Genomic DNA, 15922 nt, shown 5'->3' with positions numbered 1-15922 from the left:
CTATGGTCAGAGGCTACCCACATTTGTCAACCCACTGTACTCACTTCTTTTTCTAAAGAAGAAAAAGTTGGGGGCAGTAACCTGTGATTTCTGGACCTGGCAAAAAACTCTGTTAAAATTCCTCCTAATCGACTCTGCCAAATATCCCTTCTTACTCCTTCTCCACCATGTTTTTCTTGGCTAATTGCCAGCTCCCTTCAATCATCACTGGAAAATTTGAACAGAAATAACATCTCTAAAAGAGGTACCTCCTTGTCCATCTCTTCAACCTCAAGAATGTGGCTCTGGCCTTGTATTCACTGGGACACTATCCCTGATCACCAACAAGACCTCCACCATCAGATACAGGTAACAGAAGTTCTGAGACTAGTCACAAGGCAGGAGTCAGGGTTTTACTGATAGCTCCTGACACACATCACATCCCTTAGGCCTTGCTAAGGAGTCTCGATCATGAATGCCTAATCTAAGTTTGTATCTAAATATAGATGCAAATATTTGATAGCATTAATCTTTCTTCCAAGTCAGAAATTCCACGAATACCATAGGCAAAAATAGATTATGCTATAAAAATGAATGTCTAGAAACAGCTTTTCTGTTGTTTGAAATGTGTTACATTAGCTATTAAGTTACAGACGTGCATTTAGGGATTGGCACTGATTTCTGACATAGCAAAGAGACAGACACCAAGAGGTAAAAGGCCTAGGAAAGCAAAGAGGTGGTGATGCCCTGACCACTGAACCATTTGATAGAATCAAGTTCATTTCAACTTTCTGTGTTGCCCCTGGTCAACATCTAATGAGGAGGGGTCCTCCTGGTTTCTTTCTTTTTTTTTTTTTTGCTGTAGAAAGAAGGCAGACTCTGTCCAAACTATATGGCAGAAATTGCCACAGAATCTAGAAAAGATGAGGAGTTAAAATGAGGCTTGAAAAACTAGACATGTTTTAAAAAAGAATGCAACAAACAGAAGTGTCCTTGAACTCAAAAGCATGTGAAATAATACCATACACCCATGTTTAGGCAAATACTTTTGTTGAATAATGAAAAAGGCTTCATTCTTATTTTTTCAAATGGCAGAGATGCCAATTCATTCATATTTTCAATGCACAAGGTAGAAATGAGAGGTAGAAAGAGATTGGGAAAACAGAGCAAGAGGAAGTGTTTAGCAGTGAGAAGACAAGGATATGAGGAAAAGCCAGCCTGCTGGCTATCTGATACGCGATTTCGGGGCTCATTATAAGCCATCTCCTGTTTCACATGGTCTTTTCATTCCACTGAGTTCTCTCTCTCTCCTTTTTTTTTTTTTTTAGGTTTGACCACTGCTCCAACAATCTCTGCAAATTACCCACCTCGATCTCATTATGTTGCAAAGGAGAGCTTTCTTACAAACACACTCTGCCTCAATCGCCAAGCTACATGGGCTGCAGGAATAGTAATGGGATGCACAGTTGAAAGACATTTTCCAGGAGGTAGAACGTTGCTGCTGACATTCAAGTGTGCAAGTGGATATTCATTAAACCCTCATTCTACTCTTCCTCACTGTTCCCTACCTGACTTTCTTTCCATCGCTGTCACTAAGCTATCATTGAAGCTACTCATTAAACTCGTGAAGTTAACATTTCTGTTTTAACAGCTTACCTACAACAAGGGATTTCAAAATTGATTATCCATCTAAAATAGATGTGCTCCATTCATTAGACATCTACACAGAGAGGCCATGGCTATTATTACAGCTCTCTGAGCATGGGATGGATGTGTACTCCACCCCCAAGAGGAGGATATATGCTCTGACCCCAGGGCTAATTTAATAGAATATTAAAAAATTCTTCCATAACACCAATTGTGTTTGACATCCTTGCCTACCCACCTTCCTGTTAGGCTTTTCTCTCTTGGGAGTAAAAAACAGAGGATCATGCCAAGAATCACATGGCTAAGTACATTTCTAGTAAAGGTCACAAAGCAAGCTCATTCATGGATTTTCTGTAGCATTTTAAAAAATAATGACAATTAAAAAAAATTGAAATCTTAATCATAGGAAATGTGCCTTGGAGATAGGATTACTAATAGCTAGTGAAGACACAAAATATATTTGAATGGGAATTACTACTAGGGGGATTCAAGTAAAAACAGGCCAACAATTAAAAACAGAAGTACCGTATGATCTATTCCACTACTGTATTTACCCAAAGAAAATGAAAACACTAATTTGAAAAGATATCTACACCACTGTTTTTATTGCAGCATTATTTATAATAGCCAAGATATGGGAGCAACCCAAGTCCATCCACAAGATGAATGGATGAAGAAAATGTGGTGTATTTTCAATGGAGTATTATTCTGCCATAAAAAAGAATGAGATCTCGCGATTTGTGACAACATGGGTAAGCCTAGAAGATATTATGCTAAATGAAGTAAGTCCAAGAAAGACAAATACCATATGATTTCAATTATGTGGAATCTAAAAAAAAACAAAACAAAACAAATGAGCAAACAAACAAGAAAACAGACTCTTAAATATAGAGAAGAAACTGGTGGTTGTCAGAGGAAAGGCGGGTGGGGGTAGAACAGATAAGGGGATGAAGAGGTACAAACTTCTAGTTATTAAATAAGTAAGTCATGGAGGTGAAAAGTACAGCATAGGGAATAGAGTCAGTAACACTGTAATAATGCTGTATGGTGACAGATGGTGACACTATTGTGGTGAGGACTGCATGATGTACAGAATCATCAAATCAATATGCTGCGCATCAGAAACCAATATAACACTGTACATTAATTATACTTCAAAAAATTCTACAGATAAGAAATAAACAAATATATAATAAAATTAGCTTTTCAACTGAGAATTTTTATAATTCCATACAAGAAAATCGTGAAAAATTTTAGGGAACATGAAGGCTAGCGTAGGTGATATTTAGGGAAAGGATTTGCTTTTCTTTTTTGTTTGTCATCATTCTTGTTAGTGATTGTTTTTGGTGTTTAATAAGTAGTAGATATGATTTAAAAAGGAGGGGCAACAGCATGACGAAAGCATCAGGTATGGAAATAGACCCTTCCTACTTCAATTTTCAACCCTCTGTTCCAACCCACTTCACGTGGTCACCGGTTCTCATCTATACTCAGTCCCTTCTGGCTTCTTTCCCTCACTGCATTCTTGGCCTTACCTTTATCTGTTGTTTCATATAAAGGGCAAATAAACATTTTAAAATAAAAATTATAACAACATTCTTTTTAACATCTTCCAGTGGCTTTAAAAAGAACATATAGTGGGTTTAGTGTAATAGTGTCCCCCCAAAATTCATATCCACGTGGAACCTCAGAATATGACTGTAAGAGTTAATTTTATGTGCCAACTTGACTAGGCCACTGGTTACCTAAATAATTGGTCAAACATTATTCTGGGCATTACTGTGAGGGTGTTTTTGTATGAGTTGAACGTTTAAATTGACAGACCTAGTAAAGCATACTGGCCTCCCTAATGTAGGTGAGCTTCATCCAAACAGAACAAAAACAGGACAAAAGACTGAACATCCTCAGAGTAAGAGAGAATTCTTCCGTCTGACTGCACATGAGGTGGGAGGATGGTTTTTTTTCCCTGCTTTCAGACTTCAACTGAAATGTGGATTCTTGGGGTCTCAAGCCATAGAGCCTATGGACTGGAATTATACCATCAGTTCTCTTGGTGATCAGGCCTTTGGACTCAGACTGGAACTAACCACGGACTCTCCTGGGTTTCCAGCTTGCTGACTACAGATCTTGAGACATATCAGCCTCCCTAATTGTATACGATTATACACACTATTGGTTCTGTTTCTCTTCAGAGTGATATGAATGATATGACAACCTTATTTGGGATATGTGCTGCAGAAGCCAGCACTACGATGACTTTCTTTGGAAAAAGGGTCTTTGCAGATGTGATTAAGTTGAGGTCATACTAGATTAAGGTGGTTCCTAAATCCAATGACTACTATACTTCAAGAAGAAGAGAGGACAACACAAAGCGACACATTGAGCAGAAGGCCAGGTGAAAACAGAGGCAGATAGTGGAGTGACGTAATTATAAGCCAAGGAATGCCAGATGCCCCCAGAAGCTAGGTGAGAAATGGGAGGATCCTTCCTAGAGCTTTCAGAGGGTTCATGGCCCTGCTGACACCGTTAATGCTGGAATTTTATCCTCAAAACCTAGGAGGTAATAAATTTCCATTATTTTAAGCTACCAGTTTGTAGCCCTCAATTACAGCAGCCCAGGAGACTAATGCCACGCCTCATCTCCTTCCCATGCACTAGAAGGTATCGTGTGATCAGCCCCTGCACTCAGTCACTAGATTCTAGCCACATTGGCCTGTTTTCTTTCCCTCAAACATGTCATGCTTGCTCCTGACTCAGGCTCTTGAGATTGTTGCTCCTGATATCCAGGGTGCTCTTCCCACAGATCTTCACAGGGCTACCTCCTTTTCTTTATTCAGGCTTCGGTTCAAACATCACCTACAGAAAGGCCTTGTCCAATCACCCTGGTTCAAGCAGCAAGACGTGCCCTTCCACCCCTCATCGCTGTTTTGTTTACCTCATAAAATGTATTCTCTCAGAAATAGTTTTACTGTTTGCTCACAGGTCTGTTGTTTGCCTCCCCCCCGTAGAATGGAAGCCTCAAGAAGATGGAGACTTCATCTTGTTTACCAGTCAACCTCACGTGCACAAAACTGTACCTGACACATTTAAGGTATCTGGTAAATATTTCTGGACAATCAAACTGCTGACACATCCAGGAAAACACGTAAATGTATGGTTCTGGAATAGAAAAAGGCAGGAACACACTGTCAGAGAAAAGGAAAATCTAACACAAATTTTAAAAAGAGAGAGAAGAGAAGAAACAGAACATCAAGAGTACTTTACAGAACTGGCTTAGATCAGATTTTCTTCTTAACTACAGGGAAACTCATGGATGGTGTGGCCCGGGTCTGTTTCTTCTTTAATAGCAGCAAGTCAAGCTGACATGGAGTAAAATCTCCTTAAAGGTTTGGGGGGAGGGTGGGAAGAAAGGAGGCTAAGACACATGCTTGCATGAATGAATGAATGACGACGGCATGTTGAGACCCACAAACCTGGGGAGTTTCAGGGTGTCTCAAAAAGATGCAGAAAAAAATGCCTCAACTATGATGTTAAATGGTGTACATGGCTTCAGATCAGATTAGAGAACTGTTTAGCACAACACTTACTAGAACTTAGTCCCTTTTCATGATTTTCTGAAATGTTTCAGTTCCTTCAAGGTCTTAAGCCCTTAAAAAGTATTATATTTTTCTCCCTTCTCATAACCAAAAACCTGGCCCAAAAAACTGTTCACAGAGAAATGAGCCATATCCATATACTCATTTCAATAAAGCATTAAAGAAGTTTACTTCCACAGGATGGTGGAAAGAATTTACTAGAGAAAGTGACATTGGGGCTAGCAGAAGGAAAAGAGAAAAGAAAATAAAAAGGATTACAAAAGAAAAAACAAAGGTAGGAAGATTTGAAAGTGCATACTATTTAAGAAAAAAATGGTGGATCAGAGGAATAAGCACAAGATACAACGATGGGCAAGTAGAGGGAGGGAAGGACGACGGAGGGGAAGCTTCAGACTTCCTTGTGGAGGGCTCTGCAGACAATCCTCAGGAGTGTGGACTCCGTCCAAAATATCTTAAACAAGAAAGTTTAACTGCGAGCTCGGATTCTTGGAAAAACAACTCTGGAAGCACTGTAGAGCACAGGGCAAAGGAAACAGAGATGGGGCAGATGACCTCATGAGAGGCCACAGGAATCCTCCATGGAACACCTGCTGAGGCATCTAACGTATCAGCAGTGTCAAGGAGGATGTAATTGTACCCAAAAACCTCTTCACAAATACCGCCAGTAGATAAAGGAGAGCAACTAAATAGACAGGATAAGTGAGACAGAGGAGGGAACGGAGCTTGACCCTGATGATACCAGCTCCGGGCTCCAAAACCAGGACAGGGAAGTAAGAGGGATGGACGGTTCTGGTTTGAGAAAAAGAGTTGAGGAGACAAGTGATGGATGACGAGGATTTTATCTGAGAGGAAGAGTCACGTTTGTCATGATCGAGATAAGGAGGGCTTGTCAAATTGACACTTGAAAAGAATTCAAATTTACAAGGGCAGAGAGGCTCCTAAGGGAAGTTCTAAATCTGAGGCAAAAGAAAGGATAAAAATTTTTGAGCACCGTGGATGTGCCTACAAGGTAGGTAAAATTATCCCCATTTTACGGAAAAAGAAACCAAGACTTGGAAAGATCAAGTTCTTTGCTCAAGGTCACGCAGATAATAAATAACTAAACTGCTTTTAAAACTTGGTGTGTTTATAATGGATGCCCAGGATCAGTTCATAACTTGACAATTTTATTTACTAAATTTATAAGTACGTTTAGCTCCTAAATTCTGACAACTTCCTCAGTTATGAAATTCTGTGTACGTCAGAAGCAATACTGTCCCCCCTGAATAACCCATCATGAATATTTATATACTCAATTATTTCCCTTAACTTTTTCCTTAGTGACTAATCTAAACAAGTTACTATGTCTCCTTGATGTGGACAATCTGAGAGTCCTTGTAGACAATTACTCCCTTCTGGCAATACAGTTTGGGAATACGTAATTTAGAAAAGCCAAGCACATTTGGTTTTGAAGCTTTACCCATGAGTCAAATCCTCCAGCTACGCTGTAATTCTTTTTTCTTACTCTTTTTGCCTGTCCAATTCAAAATAACTAAGCTGGAAAAATATAATATCTTCATTAGCTGCAACTTGGGAGTAAGTCTCAATTGCCAAAGCTTCTAAAAGTAACAAAAGTGAGTGGAAGACTTAGGGGAATTTTTATCTCAGCTGCAAAACCAGGAGTGGGCATGATGGACTAACAGGGACCAAATACATTCTCCCACCTTAAGCAACCACAAAAAAGCCAGACAGAGGTATAAGAAAAGGGATTTTAGAAACCGGGCAATCGGCACTGCAAGACAGTGATCTCAGAGACAAGGGAAGCCAGTTAGATGAATGACCCTGAAAACTGCCCCAGCTTACTGGCAGAGTTTTCATGCCACAGTAGGGTGACTGGGCGGGGGTGGGGAGGTGGCCAAGATGGAGCCCAGAAGTACCCCTGAGTTGAGAAGACAGACCTGATAACTGGAGGAAGCCAAGGCAGCTGTAATTTGCGAAGCAGAAGATGGGAGAGAAGAGAGCTCCACACATGAAGGGGACAGAATCATGAAAGCTGCAAAAGGCCCCCTCTGGTCTTCACCAGAATCCACCTAGGCACATGTGTTAAAAGAAAAGTACCCCAAGCAAGGGGAACACCCACCGGAGAGGAGCAGGTAGAACAAGCCACAGAGCTCACACAAGGCAGAAAATAGTTGGTATTGCTACCGGCTGGCAAGGTTTGGAAAACATCATGTAATGTGTCAGGAATTGGGCAGAGTATTCAGTACTGAGGAAAAAATGAGCTTTAGCCTAAAGGCTGTTCTGGTTCCACCCAAGAAAGCATAAAAGCAAACCTCAGAAAAAATCAAACTATTTCCAAATGACATAATTACATCCCAGAAAAAAGCTCAAGAAAATTTTTAGAAACCAAAACCATCCAGCACCCAATAAAGAAAAACTTAAAATGTTCGTCATCCCCCCAAAATTGTCAAGCATGCAAAGAAGACAGACAGGACATAACAACCCGCAATGAGGAGAAAAACCAACCAACAGAAACAGACATGGAAAGGACACAGATGACATGATTAGTAGACTGAGGGCCTTAGAACAGTTAATAATAACTATTTCCCATAGGTTCAAGAAAGTAATGAGAGCACAAGCATGGTAAGGAGTGACATGGTAAAACCACACAGAACAAAACCAGCAGCGGTCCTTCACTCCAGCTCCTCATTCTCTGATAGTCATTAAGGTAATTAGTTACTAATTCCCTTTAAAGAAAAAGTAGGGGCATCTTTATTTTTTAAAATACTGTGTGGGTAGGTGTTGCCCTGGTATCCAAAAAAAATTATTTTGTGGCTTGATTTGTCAAAGGCTTTCATCTCAGCAAATTTTGGATTGCAATAGGCCTGAGGTAAGAATTTGCAACCTCAGAACTGCTCATGCAAAGGAAATAAGTGGCTAGAGGTTCTGGAACATCTCACTAAATGCCAACTACTTCTCTTTTTTCTTTTTTTTTTTTTTGGTCATTTCTCCTTTCATATTTTGATACTGTTGTTGCAAAGGGTATGAATTTCAATAATTAATACACAACATGAACTCAAAGTATTGCATAGACTATCTTGACATAGACTGGCAGGATTGTTATAGCCCCAATTTTTTTTTACATTATTCTATTGTGGTAAAAAATATATATATATATATATATTTTTTTTTTTTTTGACATTTTAGTCATTTTTAAGTGGCATTAATTATATTCTCAACATTGTGGATGTAATTTTCCAAAACTATTTCATCACCCTAAACAGAAACTTTCAAACCATTAATTAGTAACTCCCAACACCTCACATTCCCCCACTCCCATGACTGGTCCCTGGGAACTCCTATTCTACTTTCTGTCTCTAGGAATTTGCATATTCTACACTCCTTATATAAGTGGAACCATACAATATTTGTCTTTTTATGACTAGCTTCACTCACTTAGTATAATGTTTTCAAGGTTCATCTATGTTGTAGCATGAATGAGAACTTATCCCGTTTTTATGACTAAATAATGTTCCGTTGTCCATATATGCCACTTTTTGTTGATCCATTCATCTATTGATGGACATGGGTTGTTTCTACCTTTTGGTTAGTGTAAATAATGCTGCAATAAAAATTGGCATAGAGATATCTAACTATTTTCAATTTGATTGGGTATATACCTAAAAGTGGAATTGGTGGGACATATGATAACTACATATTTAGTTTTTTGAGAACCTGCCAAGCTGTTTTCCACAGTGCTGCACCATTTTCCATTCTCACCATCATGTACAAGGGTTCTAATTTCTCTATATCCCTGCCAACACTTATTCCTCCCCCACTTTTTTTTTTATCATAACCATCCTAGTAGATGTAAAGGGATATCTCATTACGGTTTTGATTTGCATTTCCCTAATGACCATGACGAGGAGACTCTTTCATGTGCTTACTGGCCATTTGTATATCTTTTTTGCAAATGTCTATTCAAGTCCTTTGCCCATTTTTGAATATTAAAAACACTTACTGGTTCTATGATTTGCAAATATTTTCTCCCATTCTGTAGGGATTTTTTTTCACTTTCTTGATAATGCCCTCTGAGATACACAAATGCTTTTAGTTTGGATGATGTCCAATTTTCCTATCATTTTCTGTTGTTGATAATGCTTTGGGGGCCATATCTAAGAATCCACTGCCAAATTCAAAATCAGGAAATTGACCCATGTTTGCTTCTAAGAGTTTCATGATTTTAGTTCTTATACTCAGGCCATTGATTTACTGTGAGTTAATTTGTGTACATGATGTGGTGCAGGGGTCCAACTTCACTCTTTTGCATAAGGAAATCAGTTGTCCCAGCACCATCTGTTGAAGACAGAATTCTTTCCCAACTGCATGGACTTAACACTCATATCAAAAATCCGTTGGCTATAGATGTATGGATTCATTTTTGGACTCTCAATACTATTCCAATGGTCTGTATATCTATTCTGATGCCAGTATCATACTGTTTTGATTACTATAGCTTTGCTTAAGTTTTCAAACTGGTAAGTGTGAGTTTCCCAACATTGTTCTTCTTTTCCAAGATTGTTTTGACTACCAGGGATCGCATGCCATTCCACAGAAATCTGAGTATCTGTTTTTTGTTTTTGTTTTTTTTTTTCATTTTTGCAAAAAAGGATGTTGGAATTTTCAGAGGAATTGCCCTGAATCTGTACATTGCTTTGGGTAGAATCTCAATATTAAGTCTTCGTATCCATGAACAGAATATCTCTTGCCAATTTCTTTTGATCTCATGGAAAGTGAATTCAGGGCAACCAGTCAAAAGATCTCAATGACTATACAATACTGTACTCTTGTCCCCTGACTTAACGTGGCCTTCATTTCTCCACCATGTGATGAAATTATGATTAACTAATCCTGGAATAATTTCCAGGGTGAGTGAGATCTCATATTAAAAACAAAAGCTCAGAGGAGCTACTTAAGTATTAAGTATTTTTAACAACTTAGGTAAGAAATACTGCTTTATTATTATAATTTATAGTTCTATCACAAAGTTAATGAAACATATAAACACACGAAGAAATATTCTTATACACAGACATACCCACGCAGCAAAAGACTGTTATATTCTTTATTTATATAATTGATATTAAACCTTATTAGAAGAAGAGGAGGCAATTATCTAATATTAAGAGTATTATAAAAATAATTATATTTTGTGTATTCCACTTAATTCTTTTAAGAATTCAATGTTCCATACATCAAGTCTCATTCTAAATATCTCAGACTTTCCTGAGAGGTATGTCTTGGGACTGTCCACCTTGGATGATGGAGAAATGTATGGGAGATTACATGGAATGACTCAATGTCCTGCAGTGGGCTCCAACCTTTTATGCTTATGAACATCCCTCAGTTAAAAAAAGTTTTGAGCACACTCCGAACATAGAGGTGTTTATAAATTATATACTTGAACTACTCCCAGCTTGTTAAATTAAGTATTAGCAAAGTTTCATTTGTTTTTAGACAAAAAATAATAAGTTCTAATATTTTTTTCCTGCAACACACCGAATCATCTTGTATCCCAGGATGAAGACAACTGCTTTAGAGTATTAAAAAAGGAGGGAGACAAGGGGTGAAGGTTTTTGCTCCTTATTCTATGCCCTAGCTCTGCTTATTCTTCTTGAAACTCAGAGACTCTGAATTTCTGTCTCTTTCTTGAGAGTACTATATCAGTTAATCTGTTAATGTTCCTTCATTGGTATCATTAATAAAAATGTCTCCCTACTTCATCATTTTATAAGAAAGCTTCCCAGTGTTGCTTCAGGGTCAAGAATCCTGTTCTGTATCATGTTAGGTTAGAAAACAAGAGAGCCCAGAGGATCAGGTGGCTCCCGGGAGCGGCAAAGGAGAATCTGCCCTGTTGGCAGATAGGAGGCTGGAGAGTCGTCAGGGGCAGGTCTGGGGGCTGACAGACCCCTCAAGAGGTATAGTACATTATCACAAGGCATTTTCCTTTGGAAATCAGTCAGGAAATAAAACTCCTTCTCTTGCCAAGTAAGTGGCTGGTCACTCATCCCTTCCAACAGAAATAAAATGGCAGACGGGGATTGTTACCAATCTCACAGGCGAAGAAATTACAAAAAGCCCAAAGTTAAATGATGTCATCTTCCAGTGGTAGAACTGTCGGACTACTTTTCTCATTTGCCACACTGATAATAAAAGTATTATCCCTTCCCCTTGTAATCTTTCGTTTCTAAGGTGACACGTACTCCCACCCACTTTTTATGTGTTAAACCACATTTTGGGTCACACTAGAAAACAGAATGAAGCCACCAGGCCAGGCTCAAACATGTGTACTGAGAGAGAGGGAACTGTAATGCTTGCATAGACCAAGTGATGGGACGGGATAGGAGTGTTGGGAAAGTGAGACCTGACCCAAGCGATGTGTGGTCCGGTGGTTTTGTCCAATTTTTTTTTTTATTATTATGTTATGTTAATCCCCATACATTACATCATTAGTTGTTGATGTAGTGTTCCATGATGCATTGTTTGCGTATAACACCCAGTGCTCCATGCAGAACGTGCCCTCCTTAATACCAATCACCAGGCTGTCCAATTTTTTTTTAAACTTACATCGCTGAGCCTTTCCCGAGAGCTGCTCCTGTGGAAGCCCTTGGATTCTCCACTGTCACTGTCACTGTCCCTGCAGCTGTTCTGGCCTGGCTTGAGCTAAAGGCAAAGAGAAAAGGAAAAAGAAAAAAGTCAGTGGTCTCCCCACACAACTGCTCTTTGCCCCCGTGTTCTTCCAGTCTCGTCAAAAGTGAACAACTTAAGGTCCTGCATTTTAACATTCTTCTCAGCTTCTGAGTCGTGCCAGGCAGGTGGCCATAGGAAGAAACATGGAGAAGGATAAGCAAAACATTTACCATAAAATGTCAGTGTAAATAAGAGTGAGCAAGCCTAAAAAAAAAAAAAAAAAACACTTGACAAAAATCTAACAAAGGTCCATGAATCTTGGAAAGTAATTGTCCCTCAGATTTGTCCTCTGTTCCACGGGGAGCTTTTTTGTCAATAAAAAGACCAAAAACACTGAATTAGCTAAAGTCAGATTACACCAACTATGGTTGCCCACCTTTCCTCTGTCCTCCTCTGAAGAAAGAATACAACAAAACAGGACAAAAAACAAAAAACAACAATGTTTTCTTCTCCTAGGAGAAAATGATGAGATGCTGTGTGTTACTCTTTCACCACTGGGAAGACATTGATCCTGATTTCTGAGACGACATTCTGGAGGTCTCTTGACAGATATTTAAGAGTACCCAGATTAAGACCTACAGCTTAAGTAATTAAGCCACAACTCATTCAACAAGTATGTATTAAGTGCCACATCTGGACCAGGTAGTAAGAGCTGGAAATATGATGCTAAACCAAAAAAAAAAAAGTCTCTGTTCTTACGAAGCTTACATTTTAGCAGTTTCTACACATTCATCCATCTCTGATTTTCATGTTCAGAGAGTTCTACACATTTACCCACCTCTGATTTCCCATTAAAATGAATAAACACACAGAATTTCAAACCAGTAGTCTATATGAGACTAGGAGACACACACATATGGACCATTAGCGGACACTGTCATCATCAACACAGGCCACCTTTGGAGAGACCCCAAGCAATCTGATGCAGGTTACAACTCATAGCCCTTTTATAACATTCTCAATCGAGCAAGAGAAAGACTGCAAGACAGGCAAATATAACAACATAAGGAAATACACGATAAATAGAACACCAAAAAGTAGCCAGTGACATGAGGAAGAAAAGTAATCTCTGAAGCCTTGGATTTTAAAAGCAGATTGAGCTCATATGGCTGAGAGGAGAGGGGAAGATACTCTTGATGGGAGAGAGGCAGAAAGCAAAGGCAGGAAAGCAACATGCTAGGAAATGATCAGAAGGAGTCTTATCTGAAACAGAGATTTCCTTCTGGGAGGAAATAGGAAGAAACATTACAGAGGGGTACATGGATCAGACATGGAAAGTCTCAAACAAAACACAAGCCCCATGCTTCTGGGCAGGAGAGAATTTCAGAGAGAAGAACAAGTAATAGGTAGCAAAATTTTTGCCTGCAGGTTTTCATGTGGCTCCGGGGCCAAAGGGGAATGTGAACCAAGACAAATGGAGAATGAATCTGAATCCGCATTCCCTGTCTAATGTGCCTCTTTTAAAAACTGCAGTTCAGATCCCACTTTGGGTCACACCATCTAATAAGCTGTCCCCAAATCCCTACTATACAGAGCATTCTTTTTTTTTTGCTTTCAACCTTTCTACAAATCCACTTTTATCACTTTCTTCTAAAAATCCCTTTCTCCAGAAGTCTTCTCTAATGGAACCCAGAAAAATGATACTCATTTTAGTTTGTATCCTCCTGGGCCCTTAAGTGCTTAGTTTCCTTCTAAATTACTGCTAAATCTGCTAATTCTAAGTTAATTCAGATGCAAGCTATATGAGCCTTTTCTTATTACTATGGAATAAAAGTTCAGAACATTGTCATTCTCTTCAAGTTTTCGTTTTTATACTTATAATAAAGGGGAATTTAATCTAAAATGAAAATCACTTTCTCTCAATTTCCTGAATATGTCATGTCCATTTCTGTCCTGCATCTGTCTATTCACCCTAGATTTCCTCAACCCGTAAAGCTCACCCTCACCTTCTCTGTGCTTTCCAGGTCAAAACTGTTTTGAAAGCTCAGATATGATCCACTATATTCTTTGAAGAGCTAGCTAGCTTGTTTGCTTGCTTGCTTGCTTTCTTGATATGCCTTCAAAGTTTAGGTAATATATCATTCTTCATTAAAGGCCTTCGATAATTAGGATACATTTTCAAGTTTGAAAAGGCTTACTGTTAAATAAATCTGACCTATGATAAAACCTATACATGGAGTGGACAATTTTGTAGGCCATGTCATAATTTTTATCTTCCTGGATATCTGAGTTAAGTAAATGCAGATAAAGCTACCTCCGATGTGTGAATGACGAAACAAATAGAGCAAATGATGTGCTCAGAATTAGGCAAGAGGTCTAGGACTCAATCCATGTCTGTACTGCTTACTGCTCTCATTTACTTCTTAGAACCCGTCTAGATGTCAGCATTTCACATGGAAACAATGAGTCTGCAAGTATATTAGTAATTCTCAACAGAATATGTTTTTAATATATTTGTGGTACGTGACTTCATTCACAAAGAAAGAAATCTTATAAGGTGATATTTGATCAAGAGATGTTTATAAAAACTCAGCCCCTCAAAGCTAGATGAGAAATAAACACCCAGCAGGGAATTAACAGTTTAAGAGCATAAAGATTTCTCCTTATATCCATCCACCTGGCTTCCCAAAATCTGGACATTGCATTTGGGTCTCTTCCATGTTTCTTCATGGAAGGAAAGTGATGACTTCAACAGGCCTGACAAGAGACTTCAGTGGCTCTGATGTATATCATCTGGCTAAATGTTGATCTAGGCTAAGGGCAAAACCCAAGAAGGACTGAGACGAAACAGCTTCCTGGCCTTCCCTGTGCCCTGCGGGCAAAAGCACTTCAGTGAATTCTCTTTGGAGAGCCTTACATAAAATCCACCCGCACACCACCCTTTTCTCCTCCAAAGCCAGGCTCAAGTTTAAAGGAAACTTAGGATTTTAAGCTGTCAGACAGCTCAATATTTCAAAGAAATGGATTGACTACAGTAAGTACTAAAGCTAAACCACAAGATTTCAGGCAAAGAAGTATTCATTCCTAATCCCATGAATACATTTAAAACTGGCATTTTTAGCCATATCCAATGGATCATTTGGGGTAGCACAGCTAACTTAGAAGTTGTAATCCTTCACCTGAAATTCCCAGCTATTACCTACAACCAAGAGACATTACAAAGGCCAGGTGCTGGCTTAAACATTTAAAGACCTAAAGAAAATCGATCCGCCTGCATTGATTTGTCCTAGCATCCATGGCGGCTGTTGTAAGAAAGCTTTTGCTAAAACAGATGCAACGAGATTTCTTACTATCACCTTTTAGATACTTTAAAATACCTTGTTTATTTAAAAATTACTGTAATTCACTCTTATTTCCAGAAGTTTATTCCCCTCAGAATATTATATAATTTAGGCATCCGAATTTAGAACAAAACAGATGAAATAAAAGGAAGCTAGTATCTGGCATGAGTGGTAGTAATCCTATCAGTAAGATTAACAATTTTTATAAAACATAAGAAGCTGGCTTGTTTTCCATTAGATTTCACTGTCAACAATATATTCAAAAACTCTGAAGCTGTGATCTTGTTAGAGTTAACTGTTATTAATGACTAATTAGGAAAATAACGATCCACGGTTTTATCGCTGCTAATGAACATGTAACGAAATCCCATCACCCTGGACCCAGCGAAGGTGGAGCAGTTCTGTATACCCCTGCCAAGATTTGTGAGCCGGGCTATGCTACTCTTTTCAGCTTCAGTATGGAGAGCTCAAGATGCTAGATGCTCAGTAGGTGTCATTAATTCTTCAAACAAAATTCACAGAAGGATAAAGTATATGGAGAAGACACCTATGCCTGAAACTCAAAAGGAATAAATGTGAATTATGCACTGCAATGCAGAAAAGCATCCAAAAGTAATCTCCTACCACCGTTTTGGTTCCTCAAAGCAGCATAAATCCTATCTCAGACTGCTGAGCTTTCTGCAGGGATCT

The 15922-nt window shown here is 38.8% G+C and overlaps 1 protein-coding gene across 3 annotated transcripts in view; it reads right to left on the bottom strand.

Moving 5' to 3' along the window:
• AUTS2 (activator of transcription and developmental regulator AUTS2) overlaps nucleotides 1-15922 on the bottom strand; it is a 1108223-nt gene that overhangs the window by 597739 nt on the left and 494562 nt on the right. For all 3 annotated transcript variants that reach the window (XM_032430787.1, XM_032430788.1, XM_032430789.1), the window contains one exon: nucleotides 11829-11924. In XM_032430787.1, the coding sequence (XP_032286678.1) occupies nucleotides 11829-11924 (96 nt within the window). The remainder of the gene's footprint in view (nucleotides 1-11828; nucleotides 11925-15922) is intronic.

The sequence above is a fragment of the Phoca vitulina genome, unplaced genomic scaffold (assembly GCF_004348235.1).
Source record: "Phoca vitulina isolate PV1807 unplaced genomic scaffold, GSC_HSeal_1.0 scaffold45, whole genome shotgun sequence".
In the NCBI taxonomy this organism is placed as follows: Eukaryota; Metazoa; Chordata; class Mammalia; order Carnivora; family Phocidae; genus Phoca; species Phoca vitulina.
Note: the sequence above shows the minus strand (reverse complement) of the source record. Positions and strands in the feature narration are given on the sequence as shown.